This window comes from Daphnia magna, linkage group LG2 (genome assembly GCF_020631705.1).
Source record: "Daphnia magna isolate NIES linkage group LG2, ASM2063170v1.1, whole genome shotgun sequence".
In the NCBI taxonomy this organism is placed as follows: Eukaryota; Metazoa; Arthropoda; class Branchiopoda; order Diplostraca; family Daphniidae; genus Daphnia; species Daphnia magna.
The window spans coordinates 11,883,494-11,901,228 of NC_059183.1; the positions used below are offsets into that span (position 1 = coordinate 11,883,494).

At 41.6% G+C, this 17,735-nt stretch overlaps 3 protein-coding genes across 5 annotated transcripts; 1 reads left to right on the plus strand and 2 right to left on the minus strand.

Annotated features, from left to right (window-relative positions):
• Positions 1 to 404: 404 nt before the first annotated feature.
• LOC116917326 (sucrose non-fermenting protein kinase 1) lies at positions 405 to 7,874 on the minus strand. Its single transcript, XM_045169468.1, has 12 exons — positions 6,838 to 7,874; positions 6,645 to 6,724; positions 6,147 to 6,176; positions 5,899 to 6,040; positions 5,592 to 5,703; positions 5,372 to 5,528; positions 5,021 to 5,290; positions 4,629 to 4,853; positions 4,274 to 4,568; positions 2,138 to 2,227; positions 622 to 1,853; positions 405 to 559 (listed from the first exon to the last, which is right to left on the minus strand). Exons 1-12 carry the CDS (start codon positions 6,872 to 6,874, stop codon positions 500 to 502), a joined length of 2,730 nt encoding a protein of 909 aa, XP_045025403.1. The 5' UTR covers positions 6,875 to 7,874; the 3' UTR covers positions 405 to 499.
• A 147-nt stretch (positions 7,875 to 8,021) lies between these two features.
• On the minus strand, positions 8,022 to 9,715 carry LOC116936803 (quinone oxidoreductase-like protein 2 homolog). The gene is made up of 6 exons (XM_045169467.1): positions 9,658 to 9,715; positions 9,280 to 9,596; positions 8,790 to 9,209; positions 8,539 to 8,720; positions 8,327 to 8,473; positions 8,022 to 8,248 (listed from the first exon to the last, which is right to left on the minus strand). Exons 1-6 carry the CDS (start codon positions 9,698 to 9,700, stop codon positions 8,098 to 8,100), a joined length of 1,260 nt encoding a protein of 419 aa, XP_045025402.1. The 5' UTR covers positions 9,701 to 9,715; the 3' UTR covers positions 8,022 to 8,097.
• Positions 9,716 to 10,221: 506 nt separating this feature from the next.
• On the plus strand, positions 10,222 to 17,318 carry LOC116917217 (inactive histone-lysine N-methyltransferase 2E). Of its 3 annotated transcripts, none has more exons than XM_032922603.2 (13): positions 10,222 to 10,691; positions 10,766 to 10,887; positions 10,955 to 11,748; positions 11,811 to 11,858; positions 11,926 to 12,364; positions 12,459 to 12,734; positions 12,896 to 13,177; positions 13,260 to 13,805; positions 13,879 to 14,120; positions 14,206 to 14,437; positions 14,511 to 14,680; positions 14,756 to 15,677; positions 15,739 to 17,318. In XM_032922603.2, the coding sequence occupies exons 2-13, from the start codon at positions 10,768 to 10,770 to the stop codon at positions 16,021 to 16,023; spliced, it is 4,356 nt and encodes a 1,451-aa protein (XP_032778494.1). In that variant the 5' UTR covers positions 10,222 to 10,691; positions 10,766 to 10,767; the 3' UTR covers positions 16,024 to 17,318. The 3 variants fall into 3 exon arrangements, 2 of the variants coding, with proteins under 2 accessions (XP_032778494.1, XP_032778493.1); XR_004391058.2 differs by having other exon boundaries at positions 10,223 to 10,691; positions 14,511 to 15,677; positions 15,739 to 16,097; positions 16,240 to 17,318; XM_032922602.2 differs by having other exon boundaries at positions 10,223 to 10,691; positions 14,511 to 15,677.
• Positions 17,319 to 17,735: the final 417 nt, after the last annotated feature.

The window sequence follows — 17,735 nt, forward strand, 5'->3', positions numbered from 1 at the left end:
ACTTGTGTTTTAAAAACAGGAACAAAATCACTCCAAGTTTTTTGAAGGTCAATGTTTCAATTTTATTAGGGAAGAAACATCGGGGGATGATTATTCTTGGAAATGTTGTTCAAAAGACCTGTGTGTTATACTTACTAAAACAAAACCGTATAAAACTGTATTTCCACAAAGGAATAGGTTTTGGTGTAATGGGTAATTTAACGATATCCGCCCACCATCTGATTCAACTCCATAGGGGGAAAATCGAATTGCATGGCGACCATCCTGCTAGATATCCAATTTAAGAAACACTGAGTTTCTTCCTGAAGCGATAAAGTGACACTCTACTTCTTTTGATTCAATAATATTAACACAAAGGTAAACATTTTCTACCTGGATAAGGTCCAGCACTAGTGGGTACAATATCGAAATTCACTGTTTTATTTTAACATATTGTTCATACAGAAAAATTGAGCAAAGTTGACGGAATATAATCAAATAAACAAGCAAATATCTGAATTCAAACCGATCGTTTATTCTTCCCTATCACTTCATTTGAGCGGCCAGCTCCACAAGCCATCTAATAAAAAGGAAAAATTAACGCTATGGTTTGGCCGTGAATAATAAGTGGAGACTCTTTACCTGAGAACATTGAGCACACAATTCCATAGAGACCTGATGTCCATCAACGTGAAGGCATAGCCCACCAGACACTTTGAGATGGCCAGAGGTTGATGATGATCCAATCTGTTTTTTGTTATATTTGGATGGATCAAAGCTGGTCGAAAACCGTAGGTTATCGACACCTTTCAAATTAGACAAAACGCTGGATAAGGAACTTTCGTTGGCTAAAACGCTTTTCAGGTAGTAAACTTCTTCTTCTAGAGTCTGTACGCGACGACGTAGCTTCCCGTTATCAGATTCTAACTGATTATTATCTGTTGTAAGTTTGTCGCAACGCTTTTCCATATCGTCCATAAGAGCCTTCTTTTTTTCTCTGTTTCTCTTGGCGATGATGGCATTCTTACGACTCTTCTCGAAAGCTGGGTCCTCTGATGGATCTTCTTCATAGCGGCGTCTCTTTCTCCGCCCGCTACCATTGTATGGGCTATCCGGATCGTCATAGCTACCTCCACTCATCATACTATGTTCAGACATGTTACGTTTTCGGGTATTTTCAGTAACAGATTCAGATTGACTGCAAAATGAATTGTCGTCTCCGTGCATAACCGACATTCGCCGGGAAGCATTACGTGTACGGCGAAGTCCAACTCGACCCGATGGAGGGGGTTCTTCTGGTGCCGGAGTAGCAGCAACAGAAGAATGCTGGATTTCGTCCACAGTGCAAGGATGTGTTTCAACCATGCTTTGATCCACTAATTGCAATGAGGAGCAGATATCGTTCAAATCTTCCGTTTCTTCATCTTTGGGGAAGAAATTAAAGCCAGAAAGACTAATGTATTTGTCTGATTCCATCACGCCCATGTCCGATAATTCCGACAATGAAACCATATTCGTGGTTAGTTCAAGTTTGTTATTAGTTTCGTCACAGTGCTGCAGTTGTCGTTGCAGGATCGATTTATTATCTTGGTCGACAACTTCGGTAGTACTTCTCATGTAGCGTGACGATCCAGCGGATTCGCCTACCCTGTTATCGTGCTGATGATGATCCAGGAAGGTGATATCTTCTCCCCACACCAAGGGACTCTTATTTTTGTGGTTACTTTTGTTTACCAAAAGTGTAGGGTTGGTCGGATTATCGGGATAAACTTCAGTGGTGGTTACTTGATGAGGATGCCCAGAATCCCCGCAATCTTCGCAATCACAATGGGAGCGGATACTCGTCATTTCTCGTTCATACTCAATGTAAGGCACTACACAAAAGAAGAATGAATTTTATTAGCAGTTGATTACAACTAAATAATTAGCAAGCTATAATTAAAGGGGGGGGGGATCTAAACATCTGTAGCTCATAGCAAGCCATGCAAACAACCGATGGGCAAAGAAAACTAATGTATAGAGCAACATGTATGTTGCAATTTGCTTCACACAAGTAACAGAATTAACTTGGTTGTGTTTGATTGAGAAAATGTGGACATAACACTTTTAGAGACATAACACCTATTTCATCATGAAAAATATAAATTTAAACCCTTACATGTGACAATCTGAGAGAACTCTGGCAGAGGTTTCATCACATTGCAGTCCATTGCATAATCCCGATGACGAATAAGATGATTTTTCCCAACTTGAGGATGTATATGTACCGGGATAAATGATTACAACGAAGTTATAAAACGAGGGGAAACTGTCAAATGCAAATAAATCGCGTTGTGGAAGACTGGAAGATTCGACCTTGCTTCGTTGAATCACAACTTTGAACTGGCGCATTATTAGCCATAACAACAATGTTATCCAGAAAACACCAGCGCATAGCTCCAGGCCAATGAAGATGATCAGAACAGATTTTTTCCTTCCCAAAGCTGACGCCGACCAATAGCGATAGTCGCTAATCACCTGGGAATTGGCAAGATTGTCATCATGGCTGACCCAACATGCATACTGGTAAAAATTACAAGTAAACGGTGGATGGATTGGTTGTGCTGCCTATCGCCTACCATTTTCGAGTTCTTTGGAAGTGAAACCGCGCCGATTTAATCAATTCCAGTGTGACTGGTTGTTTTTCGTACGTGACGTGGTCTCCAACAGACTCACACACATTCAACAGATTCTTGCATAGTTCTTGGAATGGCTCTTGAGAGATATCTGGCAACAGAGATGGTTTTCTTCCCATGTACATTTTTGGCCTTGCTGTGCTGATTGATGTGATCTCTTTGACTCTCTGCTTGCCATATTATTCTGCGAATTACTAACAAAAAGTTCCGTATGGTCTTGGCTGTCCCGATTCTTCTTTCTTCAACCCGATTCTTCTTCTCAAAACAGCTTTTTTTAGTGCAGCAATTATTGTCCAGTTTCTTTTGTTGACTAAAAAGAAAAAGTAATCATGCCGGAGATTAAATTCGGTGAAAGAATATTTAATAAAATTACTGCGGATAAAAGCATGCGTCAAAATCAAGCGTCTGCCCGCAAGGGTTATGTAACCTTGAACTGACCTTGGTATTACCTGCCTTTCTGTAACCTCTATTTCACCTTGCTCAACACCACTCCCTATCGTTAGAGAAAGCTGTAACAAAATCGGTTGACTTAAACAACTCGCAATGGGACCAATAAGAGGAATTTTAAGCTTTGATGCAATTTGGGGACTAGCTATGAGTCACAATAATCTATCATTAAAAAATGTAATGCAACCAACAACACATTTAAAAGATCATAGTCGGATGCAGAGGAATATCGATGAGTAAGCCGAATTCTTGAAATGTGTTTTTTTTTAAGGCTTCAGCATTTCTCTGCGGACAGAATTAGCAAAATGCAACTATTGAGATTTAACAATTTTTCTATGAAACGAAAGCTGGTTACCGTGTTCCATAAAACTTGTCCCATTTTTTGTCATTTTTTATCTTTCCATATATTTACCTCAAATTTTGTACTAGTTCTCAGTGTGAGAAACTATAGCGATTCATTTTCCAGAAATAGATGTGATAACAAGAAGCCTCCCACGAGACACGAAAATACCGAGTAAAAGAAGGAAAAGAATGTTCTTTTATTCGGCTCGTTTCTTAGTGGAAGATCAAGGTCGGTTCAAAGTTAACGATGGCACTTTTTAAAGCTGTGAGCATAAAAAGAATCCAGCTTCCTGATATTCGAATGGAGAAAATGTCGTTACTGAGAAATTTGTTCAACTATTTAATTCTTTTTTTTCATCTTAACATCGTTAATGGTTGTTTTAACATGAATGTAAATATAATATATATTTAGGTGTATAAATATAGCGAGTATAAATTATCTTTTCACTTCCGATTAATAACAACAACAAAAAGCATAAGAAAGCAGATTTTCTTTGATTTGGATTTTCACCATCTCTCTTAAATCGCAATGTCAACTCAAGATAATATTCTTATGAAATACCATAAAAACTTAAAAAATTACAAGTTGTAAAACAATAAAATTTACAAAATGATACATGCCTGCGAACCTTTTTTCTTTTTTAAAATTTTCTTCTCGTTTGGGGAACAATTCTTATTTTTATTTGACAAAAGAGATAAATTTAGTTTATGTTTAAATTTCCGTTTGCCAGGTGAAGCGGGCGTTTGTTGCTGATCCGCTGGATTAGCAGTGGACGGAGATGTTGACGTAGTCGGTTGACTGGACGAATTTCGATCAGGTTTCGGTGAACTAGATTTAGCAGATTTCTCAGACCGCGAAGATTTGACCGACAGTGCAGATTTGATAGATTTGGATAGAGATCCGGCCACGGAAACGGTAGGAGGAGCCAAAAGATTTTCCTGAGTTTCTTCTTGTTTTTCACTACTGGAATCATTCGCTTCGTCACAACTGGCGCGATACATCAGTATTCGGTAAGTACCAATAATATCACTTCGTCCACCTTTGTCACGATGCTCTAAAACCATAGATTCTGAAATTCCGAGCTCTTCTAGCCGGGCATATACTTTAATTTCCATTTGAGTTCTCTGTAGAAAAGAAAAACATGCATGATTGACGACCTTAGATATTATGGGATATAAACAAACCTCTTGCCCTCGTTCGGAAGGAACAAATTGAACATTCGGCAATGGCGTGAGTCTGACCTGACCGTAAAGCCATTCGCTGCTACGGATGCCAGCCATGGTTATCCTTTCGGCTGGATCACGATGCAAAATGGCGCGAATAAGTTCCACGCATGACGCACTCAAGTACTCAGGTAAAAAGTAATTGTTCTCTAAAATTGCATTTTTTAGTCCATTCACTGTCTGGCCCTAAAAAGTTACAAAGAAAACAGATAATCTTTTATTTTCTCTTCAACATGTCGTTGCCGACAAAATATGCTGAATCCCCCCAAGTGGGAATTTTAAAAATCCAATTATGAATTAAAGCCCCAAGACAAATCCTTGGTCCAACGAGGAAGAAGGGGCTTTTAGCGTACCTGAAAAGGTAACGTCGCCGTCACCATGAAAAAGAGTAGAACACCGAGAGCCCAAATATCGACGGCAGAACCGGAATAGGCGTCGTCGTAAAATAATTCGGGTGCGGCGTAGGGCGGGGATCCGCAAAATGTTGTCAGAAGATGGCTTTGATGTTCGACAGTGTTGACAATCCTTGTCGAGAATCCGAAATCACCAAGCCGGACACGATCGGAGGAGGACAAGAATACATTTTCCGCCTTGATGTCACGATGGTACAAGTCGTTTTCATGCTGTTAGATTAACATTTGGGTCACGTTACAACAACAACAACAAAAAATAACACGAGTCCTTATTTTTGTGGTGGTCCTTACCATAAACTCGACTGCTGAAATAAGTTGACTATATAAATTTTTGGCCAATGTCTCATCATAGCGACCCGTAACGCTGACGTGGGTGTACATTTCACCCACAGGCGCTACTTCCATGACCAAGTACACTTTGGATATCGTCTCCAACACTTCAAACAACCTATTTTCAAAAGATAAAAGGCATTAGAAATTTGACACTAAAAAAAAATGACGAGTTAATTACCTGACTATGGCAGGATGTCGTACTGTATCCATGTTGTTAATCTCCCTAGTCAACATCATTAAGGCTTTTTGGTCCATGCCGGTCTTTTCAATAATCTTTATTGCCACTCGCTCTGTATACGAGTGAACAAAAACAAGTATTTGTATTAGATATCGATCTAGCCATTTTTCACGGCACTATCGATCTATGCCATCGGGCAAACAAGCGGAATCAAACAAATTTCTGAATTGGCAAAAATGTGTGTCTGGTATAAAAGAATGGAAGAGATGCGGTCGATCATTCATCATCGGAGACAAACTTCGCTTACCATGAGCCAACTGGTGGAAAGCTAACTTGACACGGGAGAAATTGCCGGTGCCGAGCTCGCCGCGAAACTTGTACAATCCAATTCGTTTGCCCAGCGTGACATCCCGTTGGAATCGTTCATCATCGGTCATGGCCGTCACAAACTTTAATATAATGTGTAAACTAAGTTATGATCGATCATTATTGATCATCGTTATGCGTGGTACTGTCATTGTTTGACTTGCAAGTAAAAAGAATCGTTTTTGTTACCTGTTCGTAACGGCTCGGAGCGGCCTCGATCTGTAAACATGATCAAGTAAATACGTTAAATAGTTGAAAACGGTGTCCAAATCGATCTAGCATGAACGATCAATACAAGCCACAGCAAAAAGTCTTCCGTGGGCGTTGTTTTTAGTGAGAAAACTACATAAAACCACAAGCAAATCGATCCGATGACAGTCATTTCGTTTTTATGGCTTCGATTTTCAAAATTTGCTAGTACTCATAGTCGGCGCTTTCGATTGGGGAAAGAATAAACATGATTCTATAATCTTGTTAGTGTTCGTTACACATATTATGATTAGTTGCAAAGTGAATTGATATAACGTTGAACAGCACGTCCACATTTTTATCAAAGCTTTTTTAGCAATCTTGTTAACAAACTTTAGATTGTAAATCTCTGTTTATGGCCTAACAAACTACCGCAGCCTAGGATAAGGTCAAAGAGGATAACACAAGAAAACAAAAACGAGCAAATTGTGTACTCACATTGCCTGGCCATGTTCCACATCCCCGAGTGTTTACAATATAATTCCTCGTCCATGTTGGATAAACCGGCTTGTTTTGACCTAATATAAACAAAAAGAGAAATACCTCTAATTAAATCAAGAGAAAAATCAATAAGAAAAAATATACACCACACACAACAAATGGTGCATTAGCAAACAAAATAGTACATTACCAAGAGTGCAGTGACGGTTAGACGGTCCGAATGGCATTTTTGAAGATGTCGTTCTGCGTTCTCCTTGTTGACACGTGATTGTCGAGTAGAATCAACAAACAAAGGTACACAGTGGTTTGGTATTAAGATGAGAACTTGATAGCTGCTAGAACCTTTTTGGATGGTGGGTTGTCGTAGTGTTTGTTCTCTTTTTTTGGATGAACGGGAAAGAGGCAGACACACAACCGAATGTGTAGGAGGCGGGGGGATGGGGGGTTTGCGCACTTCTAATCGATAGTGAGGAAACCGAGGAAAGATGACTAGAACGCGCCGAGAACTTGCAGCACTCGACCGTATATACTAGTACACAGACACACACAAAAAAACAACACTGTTCTCTCTCTATTTCAATTTCGACTATTTTTGGCCACTTCGCAATGCTCCCGCCAGACTTTTTAACTACTGTTACACAAGGATCAGGCTCTTCATTCCTGGGTTCCAAAACGGCAACCAACAAGATGCATCACCACTCGAGTGAAAGAGAGCAAAGAAGAAACCCCCCCGTTTTCCTGTTTGTTGTTTCCTATTTTTTTCCCTTGAAGTGTTTACTCCCCTACCTTCTTTTATCACGCCAGTGATATGGCACGCGTGTTGACCGTTGGCAGGGCAATCACTCACTGAAATGCTTGCTCCAATGGCTTGGGCCGTGCACCACGCTCCCGAATCCCCGTAGAGGGTGGAGAGCAAAAGAGGCGGGAGTTCAAGATGGTTGCTAGGGAAACGGATCTGACGTCAGTCCAGTGTCTGATCTCCCCACACAAACCGCCCTTAAAGGAGTTTCGCGCTACGCACAACAATCCGACGATCCCTCAAAAATGAACCCTAAGTTAGGTACGCGAAAGGATTTTCTTCTACACTTTCATTGGATCTCCTCTATCTAACAGGATTTCAGGATTTCATGACGCGAAACCCACTACACGCAAAGGGTCAGACGAGTTCGGCTTTTTACGTTTTGCTACTTTTCGTTTCTTGGCAAACGTAAATAGAAGGGAAATCCGAGACGTACTCAGCCAACCAGGACTACACTAATATTTGGGTAAAGTTTCCTAATTTTTCAGCAACGTGTACAAGATTTTTTCTTCTTCAGCTTACGCGACACGACTCGACTAACTTTTCGACGTCTGACCATTTCGTATTCAACGCTGTTCTAGGTAACCCAATTATTTATTAATGTTCATATTAACACACAAGTGACCAGAGAAACGTAGACGGCCTTTGGATTCATCTTATCTTTAAGATAACTTTACCCGTTGATTTCCGCTGCAACAAGAAATCCATGGCCGCATTGACCTCCTCCAGCGGAAAAATCGCCGAAACATGGGGCGATATCAACCCCTCTTCATATAACTCAATGACATCATTGCCTACTTGTCTAGACACAGGGACGGTAAAAATCATACAAGCAATTTAGCTTTGGGTCGTTCATGTAGAAAGTAGACTGCAATCTCACCTATACACTTCGTTGTTGGCATCACGATAATGACTTAGTGACACGCCAATGAGGGAGAAGCTCTGCGGGAGAAGCAAGCTAGTCGGTACGTTGGGAATCTGGCGTGAAGCAAAGCCGGCCACTATGACTTTACCCTCGTGTGCAATGCTGGTGATGGATATTGTAGTTCAAATACACCGTTTTGCATGGAATCAAAAATTAGCTTAGCATACCATTTTAGAGACTCGTTAAAGACATCGCCTCCAACCGCGTCAAATATAATGGAAACACCTTTGCCTCCAGTGACCTCCATTACTTTATTTCGTAAGTTTTTTGCTTGGTACTTCAGTGATGCAAAGGCGCCTTTATCCCGGACCAACGATGCCTTGTCTTCAGTACCGCATACGCCAATTACCTATTTCATCAGTGAAATAAAAAAATGAGATTTGGTCAGAGACAAATGATTGTTTTTTAAATATTATACCTTGGCCTTATAGACATTTGCTGCTAAATCAACAGCTGCTAGACCAAGACCTCCAGCAGCTGCTGTAACTAAAACAGTGTCATCTGCCTCTACATCCGCCCTTCTGTGTAGGCCCAGAAGAGCTGTGCCATATGTATCTAGTAAGGATGCCCCAATTTCAAATGTCATTCCTTGTGGGACACCCCACAAGTCTTGCTCTAGCACAACACATTCCTCAGCAAAGCCAGAATACCCATCCTTCTTTAAGCCAATCACTTTGTCTCCTACATTAAAGTTTTTTACTTTGGGTCCAATCTCCTTGACTTCCCCACACACCTCAAAGCCAGGCACAAAAGGCATTTTTTGTTCAATACCATATTGGCCATTGCAAATAAGAATGTCTGAAGCATTAACTCCACAGGTGTAGACTTCTATCCGAATCTGCAAATGAGAAAAGACTTTCATAGAACAATAAACATTTAATATTATCTAGTCTCTTTGCATGCCCTACCTCCAAATCTTTGAGCTTGGTAGTTGTGGTCACGTCCTCAATAATCAATGGCTTGGCGATTTCGTGCAATACAGCAGCTCGATACGCAGCAATAGTTTGAAAATAGGGTAAAGCCTTAATATTTCTCGAAAACAGCGGATTGGACGTCGTTATTGATGCCGTTTTAACAACATTTCCTGACCGGGCGATTAGATTACTTAATGTTTTCAACGTCCGTCCTGCTGCCATCTTTGGGTTTGAATAGCAGACGACACCAGAAGAGGCTTCCTCAAGAAGGAACGGCAACGAACTAACCAAGTGCGCAATTTGTCCAAGACCTTGAAGTTCGTCAAATAAAATTTGTCAAAGACGCATATCCCCATTTAACTTTATTATTACCAGGATTCAGCTCCGAAAACGACAAATCACAAAAAAATGTCATGTTAAAAAAATTTTTTTTTGTGTTGTTCTGTCAAATGTTTGACAGTTGAAAGGCTTCTGTTAAATTTTGAACTGAGAAAACCGTTAATTAGTGTTCATCATTGCTTGGCAATCTCACATTGTCACGGCAGTTTTAGTCAATAGTAAATGAATTACAACATGTTGCTGTAACTATCTTATCATTTTTGTGTCTTTCAAATGTGTTTCATACGTTTCAATCAACAGTCGTGGAAACATGAAGGGGCCTTGAAATCTTCGGGGCCCGTAGTAAACCCCGTAGTTTCAAAAAATGTCAGACATAGGGATAAAATGGCTGTTGCCTTTCTTGAAAATGTAGTCTAGCTACTATTTCAGATCTAATGAAAAACATCATATATTAGAACAGCTCAGTCTAAAAAAATTTAGTATTAGCTTTTCTTAATTAATTGAGGGTTAAATTGGAAACGAATTATTTAAGTATTAAAATTTTTGTAGGTTTGAGGGATTTTTGTCGTCTCGCTTAAATATCGATTATTATTTTACACGATATATCGATCTTTGACAACAGAAGCCACCGTACACAGACCAGACCAACAGACCGCCATTTATTGTTATTTTTTCAGCTACTCTCGCAATTTGGCGATTTTAGTGTTAGACAAGTGTTACCCGAATTTATAGAATACAAAGATTCATTAGCAACTTACTGGAGCTAAGAGAAAGCCTGCGTTGCTTCTCCCAAAATTTCATTTGCGACTTGGTCTTCGTTGGAGGTTTAAAACCATTTAACACGACGTCGTGTAGGTCGCCGTCAAAGATTGTGAAGTCTTTTGGCGGACGCCACCGAGGTCTGCTTTGCTATTGGATTTCGCATGGAGCGGATCGTGCATCGATGTTGCGATACCGTTTTCATCGTTCAAGTCGTCACGTTGCTGACATGATCATCACATTCAAAGCAGAGACTGCTATCTTGTTCATCACTTGAGCACTGTGTGTAGTCTGATGCCAGATCACAGGTTAGCTTCTATAGCTCTTTATCCTCAACTAGCACTGTTCCAGACTTTTCTTTTTACTTCATATGAATCAACAGGAATGGATGTAAATGAGTTTAGTATAAGGGGAGATGTGGACTGTAGAAAGCCACGACTTGTACATACCAGTGAATCGTCCAATCACAATGGACATGTCAGCACAATAAATCTATCCTATCAGGTAATTTTCAATTCACTTGCAGTGATGCTTGGATTTATTGTTAATAACCAAATAATTTTCTGTTTAGATTGTTTTACAAGACCACAACTATGGAGCCCCTCTACCCTCACACAACAATGAATCCCCTTTGTATGCTGTCCAGTGTAAGCAAGAACCATCTGATTCCCATACATCCAGTGTTTTCCCTGTTTCACATTCTCAGCGAGGAGGCATTAAAACCCTCAATCCCAGACCACCTTCCATTAGCCCCCAGACAGGACGTGCAAATAAACCAAATGGTGTTAATTCTGCATCAACAAAACGACAAAGGACAATCAGTGGTAATAGCAATGGAATTGGACCTAATTCTAACGTCATCTCTCCCAATCTGGCTGGGTCCCGACGGCCGGGAATACACGAGACTCATAAGAGCCACAATAATCTGCCAACCCCTCCATTGGTGCCCAAAGGTTCTCCTGGATTTCCCCCCTATGCGGGCGATTTAAACTCTCACCTCTACGCATCAATTTCAAGTGAAAAGACTTCCATTAAGGAAGAATCCAGAGGTCCGGCAATCACCAACGGTTCGTCAGGCCTTTCCAACTATTTAAGTGGTTGGTACCGGGGTAGTGGCGGGAACAATACTGAGCGAGTGCGATCGCGGTCGGACATGCGCGACAGCTTCAACGATGATGATTCCAACGATGGCAGCTTAGGTAACAGCCCGCGCATGGCCACCGAGACGGACCATGAAGGCGAAGAAACTGAAACGGCAAATGAGTGTGAGGATGAAGAGGACGAACAGGATGATGTCGATCTCGGTCTTCTTGGCGGAGGACGTGATTTGACCAACGTTGATGAAAGCGTTACACGCTGTATTTGGTAAGCAATCCAAATTAACATATGATACATTTAAGTGGGCTAATAAATTGTTTCCTTTTTAGCAAATTCGGACACGATGATGGTTATATGATTTGTTGTGACAGATGCTCGTAAGTTACTCAAATGAGTCGTGTGGTCGAAATCATTACAGTACTATAATTCTTGAATTTTGTCTAGTGTATGGCAACATGTCGATTGCATGAATTTGGACCGTAATAACATACCCGATGAGTTTCTGTGCGAGCTGTGCCAGCCACGTCGAGTCGATCGGGCTAGAGCTCGTGCCATACAATATCGTAAGCGTCAGGAATTTCGCCTCGCCACCCCTCCTCCGTCAAGTAGCCTCGATCGCGCGTTGGTGACCCGCAGAGAGAGAAGCAAGGACAGGACCAAAAATGATGATTACATTGACGTCGAAAAAACTTCCAAAAAGTTTCAAAAGAATTCCACCATCAACAATACTGGGTCAAAGTATACGCGGGGTGGTGCCAAAGGTGGAAGCGCTACAGCTGATAGAAATGAAAAATTTCAGCGTGCTGGTAAGCGAGTCGGACAACCAAAATGGAGAAGGAAGGGAAATGAGAAGCAGGAAGAATCCGCACCGCGAAAGAGAAAGGTAAATTTCCATGTGATGTGCTCTATAAATGCTTGGTTTAATTTAAAATATATATATATATATATATTATATTTCATTTTCGTCAAAATTCAAGATGTTCCGAACTAAATCTTCATCGGACGTGATCGATGTTGGAGGTCCCTCGTCCTCGACTACCGAGAACAGTCCATCAGGAGGTAGAAATCATCCCAGTGGTGAACTCTTACTGCAATGGATTGACCATTATGAAGAAGCGGTCACCAACCACTATTCGCCCGAGTTGAGAGCTCGTGTAGCAGCCGTCCGACCAAATGGATTCGGTGGCGAACTGCTTTCTCCGCCTTCTTCAACGCCTGTTTACCGCCTCGCAAGTAAAGCTGGAGGTTACAAGGTATAATTTTCGTATCAAATTCGTTTTTGTGTAGTGTAAGGTTTTTTTTTTTTGTTCGTATTTTTTATTATTATTATTTCTATCTACGTAATTTTTCTTTTTTTTTTTTATAATAATTTTATTTTATATATATATATTTTTTTTTATGTTTTCGTGTGTAGACGTTAGTCGCCGCAAACCCGATTCGCTGCGGGTCGCCTGTAATCGAATGTCGTGGAAAATATATGCTGGCCAGCCAGCTGAGGCCGTACAAATCGGGAGATGGTCCTGGACTTAGTGGATCCGGCGCGTCAGCTCTCCGCCCGACGCCTCATATCATCTTCCACCACCTCTTAGCCAGTAGCACTGACAATACCACACCTGCTGTAGAGATGTGTGTTGATGGCCGCAGTTACGGCAATGAGGCTCGGTTTGTCTGGCAGTCCTGTCAGCCTAATGCCGAGGTAAGTTATCCAAATATTATTAAAAAAATTAAAATGAGATGTAGACTTCTAGAAACTTATAATTTTTTGTTTTGTTTTGCAGATAAAGCACAAGGTTGAAAAAGGTTCTGTCCATTTGTTTCTGGTAGCCAAGACTGATATCCTTGAAAGCGAGGAGATCACTGTAGTGCACGATGTCAAAAATCCACTGCCTTGTCCGTACGAAGGTTGCCCGCACATGAGGAATAAGGACAGTGGAGCTCGAACTGGATTAAGCCAAGCTACCAACCCATTATCAGTTCTCTCTCCAGTGGAAGCCGACCGTAAGCGCCGAAGGAGGAGAACAGATTCGACAGCAAATGATCCTTCTTCCAGTGCCGCTATTGGTGCGGTGAATGTGACACCGGAATCGTCGATAGCGACACCGGTAGCTTCTGTCCCCAATGCCCAGACTTCAGTACCAGCACCTCCACCTATGCCGTGCGCCCTTCCACCAACGCCCGTCAAGCGCCAACAGCGTACTCCTTCCAAGGTTTCAGTCGTCGTTACAGAGGGTGAAGATTCTCAAGATGATAGTATAAACCCACATGACGAGACAGACGGACAAGGCTCTATGGACAACGAATCTTCATCTAAAAAGAAGCCATTGGTAAGAATACTTGGAGATTTTTGTTCCTTCTTTTGTTGTTTTTTAACCATGCTGTATTTTGGTACGATTACAGTCACGCGAGGAAAGGAAGATGGAAGCCATTATGAAAGCCTTTGAAAGAATGGAAAAGGCCCAACAACGACGCCAAGAATCGATAGCCAAAACAACGCATCGCAAAGATCCTAGGGATGACAAAGATGAGCCAGGTGATGAAGTAGACTCTCCACCTCCTTCCCATGGATCGGGAAACACTGGGGTTATAGAGAAGCGTGTTATGGTGGTACAAGAAGCCAGAAATAAAACTTTCCGCAGAGGGTTAGTTTTTTTCTATTTCTTAAATTTATTTTTTATTTTATTTTTTTTATCTCGTGGCATTAATGTATTTAATCATTGTTTACAGGCTTTGCAGGAAGCGAGGTGGTCGCATGCGGAGATCCAGTAGTGGAGCGAGTGTCAACGAGAGTTCACGTATACGTATGCGGGCATTATCCGGTGAGGTTCATTCGGGGCATTCGGCGACTGAAGAAGAATCTGAGCATGGTGGTAGCAGCAGTAGTCCCGGTCAACCCAATCCAGGCACACCTAGCGATGATCCTTCTACTATGGCATTTAAATGTCCTAAAACAAAGAAGGTACGTCGACAAAACTCGTAATTATTGATTGTTCGGATCGTTCATGTCATTCTGTCAATGTTGCATTTTACAGGTGGTTTTCAATAATTGGAGTGGGGACGGAAGCGAGCTGAATGGGAACAAAGGAGATTCCAATGACCTGCTGGGCGGTTCAAATTCTCTCTCCCTTTCTGTGCCAGTATGTTACATGAGGAACCCCAACCCGCGAAGTCCAACCCGGCCTTTGCGGACAGCCCACCTGCGGTATGGCGCGACGACAACCCAACAATCTGCATCAGACTCGAAACCTTCCTACAACATGATTTTGAATGGTTGCAGGCCTTCTACCCTGGCTTCGTTGAAATCCTCTGCGGGTTCGGCTTCTCCCGATCCACACGGAGAGGGAGGACACTCCAACGATGAAAATTCCTGGACAGCGCCTTTACCTGGCAGTGGTGGGCCCGGCGGTTCGGCCAAAAAGCGCTGGTTGAGACAGGCCATCAGTGAAGAAACCGAAACCGAGTCGCCAACCAGTGGCGGTTGTTTAGGTATTGGTGGCTTCGGATCAGGTGGTACTGTGCCAGCCAATGAAGTGTTGGATCACGTTACTCCTCTCAAAAAGAGGCGTTTAGCTAGAGCATCTCTGTCATCTGAGACGTCGTTCACGCCACCATCGACACCTACACCATCCAACGTTGGTGTCACCGGATCGAGTGAAAATGTTTCCAACGAATCGGGATTACAGCCGTTGATGGAAAAGGAAGCGGAATCCCTTTCAGCTGAAAATAGTCGAGGAACTCCACCAGAGTTTGACGATGGATTAAGCGAAGGGAATCAGGCGCAACAGCAACAATCTGGTGGCCATTCAAACGAAGCTTCTGATCCACCCACTCCGCCACTACCGCCTGCGATAGAAATGGCGAAAGCCATCGTTGGTTTGAGTTCGCCAACGAACGGTTACGTTAGTGAGTCTTCTCAGCAGATCTGGGCATCGCAGTCTGAGGAACATGTACAAGTACCACCCGAGGCAAATGTCGTTGCGTTCGCATCGGTAGACGAGCACGTAAGCGCTGCAGCTGCCCTTACACAGTTTCATGAAGGTGGCCTTTTTATTTCGTCGTCTCGACCAACATGGGAGTTTAGGGCTCCAGACGCCCAGTTTATGCGGGGCCGGAATCCTAGTGACGTGCCAGATGCTGTAACTACGGATGTTATTCAAGAAGTTATCCGTGAAGAGAAGCCTAAACCCGTGAAGAGAAAGGTTTGTCATTCAAACGTGAATTTGAGGTGTATTTTTTCAATCTCGTTTTTATTTTCTGCAGCTCTCCATTTTGGAATATAGACAACGCAAGCAAATTGCGTTTAGTGACTGCATAGATGCGCCGACAAAAGAAGAACCGAACGGAAATGAAACTTCAACGCTCAAGGTACAGCGAGACTCGATGGTTGAGGAGAATTCCGATTCTAACCCAGCCATGTTAACGAGGACCAAAGATCCGCCGATTCTCGCGGCGGATGATTCTCACTCAAAGTCCGAGAGCACTGCGGATGATTCCAACACAAATTCGTCTTATGAAGCAGACGAAGAAACACCCACATCTATCTAAGAAAAAGAAGGGAAAAAATGAAAAATTAAAAAGATGGAATTGCGATGGAGAAGCGACAACTACACAAGCCACAAGTAAGGGGAAAATTGATTTTCCCTACCCTGAGATAATTGCTAATGCGTTTGTTGGTTGATTAACCCCTTTTTTTCTAACATTTACCCAGATATTTTTTTATTATTATTTTTATTACTATTATTATTATTATTATAAATTCAGAGCACTTGGAGGGTTGGGATTTCCGTTTATCATTTCACACTTGTCTTCTGAAAAAAAGAAAGGAGAGTTTTGAGCACCGTCGGGACCGGCTGCAAAATCTTTCGCCCTCTCCCCAATTCACTTTGCGCCTTTTCCTTTCATTTCATCTCTCACGCTTTGTCTCTAGACACTCACAAACGATTCGTTATCGAAAACGAAAAGAAAACAATTGAAAACCAGAGCCCCTTTACGAGTTACCTTTTTTGATCTCCGATTTTCCCTCTTTTTTTTTTTTTTTTCCTTTCTTATTTTTCCCTTTTTTCGTCATTCAGTTTGTACCGTGTTTTCTTTTTTCTACCAACCCTGCGTTCCTTCTTTCTCTCTGTCTGTTCTTCGCGTACACCAGACACTATATTATTATTATTCCTCTCTTTTGTTCATGATAATTTGGCCGGCTTTATTATCGCTTTGTTTTTCACGCCTTTCTCGTGGGCTGCGTGAGTGTTCTATATTGTATCGGTGGGGGTTTTTTCTTTGAATGTTTGATTTACGCGTACACGGCTGGAGTAGCGCCTCCGATTGACCTGTTTTTCTCTGCTGACCTTAAAGTAAAAAGAAGAAAAAAAGGGGGGAGTTAAGAAATATGTGAAAACGAAGTGACTTTTGAGATGCATCCTACACATACTATATTAAACACTGAAAAATCCGCCATGCTCTATACATGTATATTTTTGTCGTCTCGGAAGGTGGTGGGCGGAAAAGAAACACGTATGATTGGTTCAACTGTACCTGCGATATTACTAAGGCGTGTTGTGTTGGTTTGTTTTGTTCCCTTGCCTCTTCTTTTGTTTTTGTTTTCGTTTTTTTTTTTTTTCTTCGTTTTTTTTTTTTATATTTTTGTCGCGAATGCCCACTTTTCTTGTCGTTTACCGAAAATATTGTATTTCTTTTTTGTCCCATCTTTCACGCGGGAAAGATTCGGATAGTATTTTTGTTTTGTCGAATGTCGTTCTTCCGATTCTTTCCGTTTTCCCTTTCCCTTGTTTTCTTTGAATACCAGACTATAAAACAAAAATACAGAAATATGGGAAATGGTTAAAGGGATAGTCGGTCGCTGTTAAGAAATCTCGCGTAGATTTTCGTGGTCTCCTTATCACTTTCTTCGTTCGCTGCACTTCAGTGGTCACTGTGCAAAAACGTGGGAAAAGACAAAGTGCGTTGGATTAATTATCCCCCCTCCCCGTCGTACGATTCCTCCATTTTGAATTCCCTGCGTATTTCGTTTTTTTTCTCTTCGAGTGTATGAAAGAATTCGGGTTTTTGCCAGCATCCAATCTGAAGATGTAAAGTGTACAGTTACGTTTCTGTCCGTCTATCTTATCGTCTCTATCTATGCTATTATTACAATATAAGTCTGCGGAATCGGTCCTATAAACAATACTTCTTATCTAACCATATGTTCTTTCCTTTATTTCCTTGTCTGGCTGTACTTGATATAATTAACTGATCATTTCTTT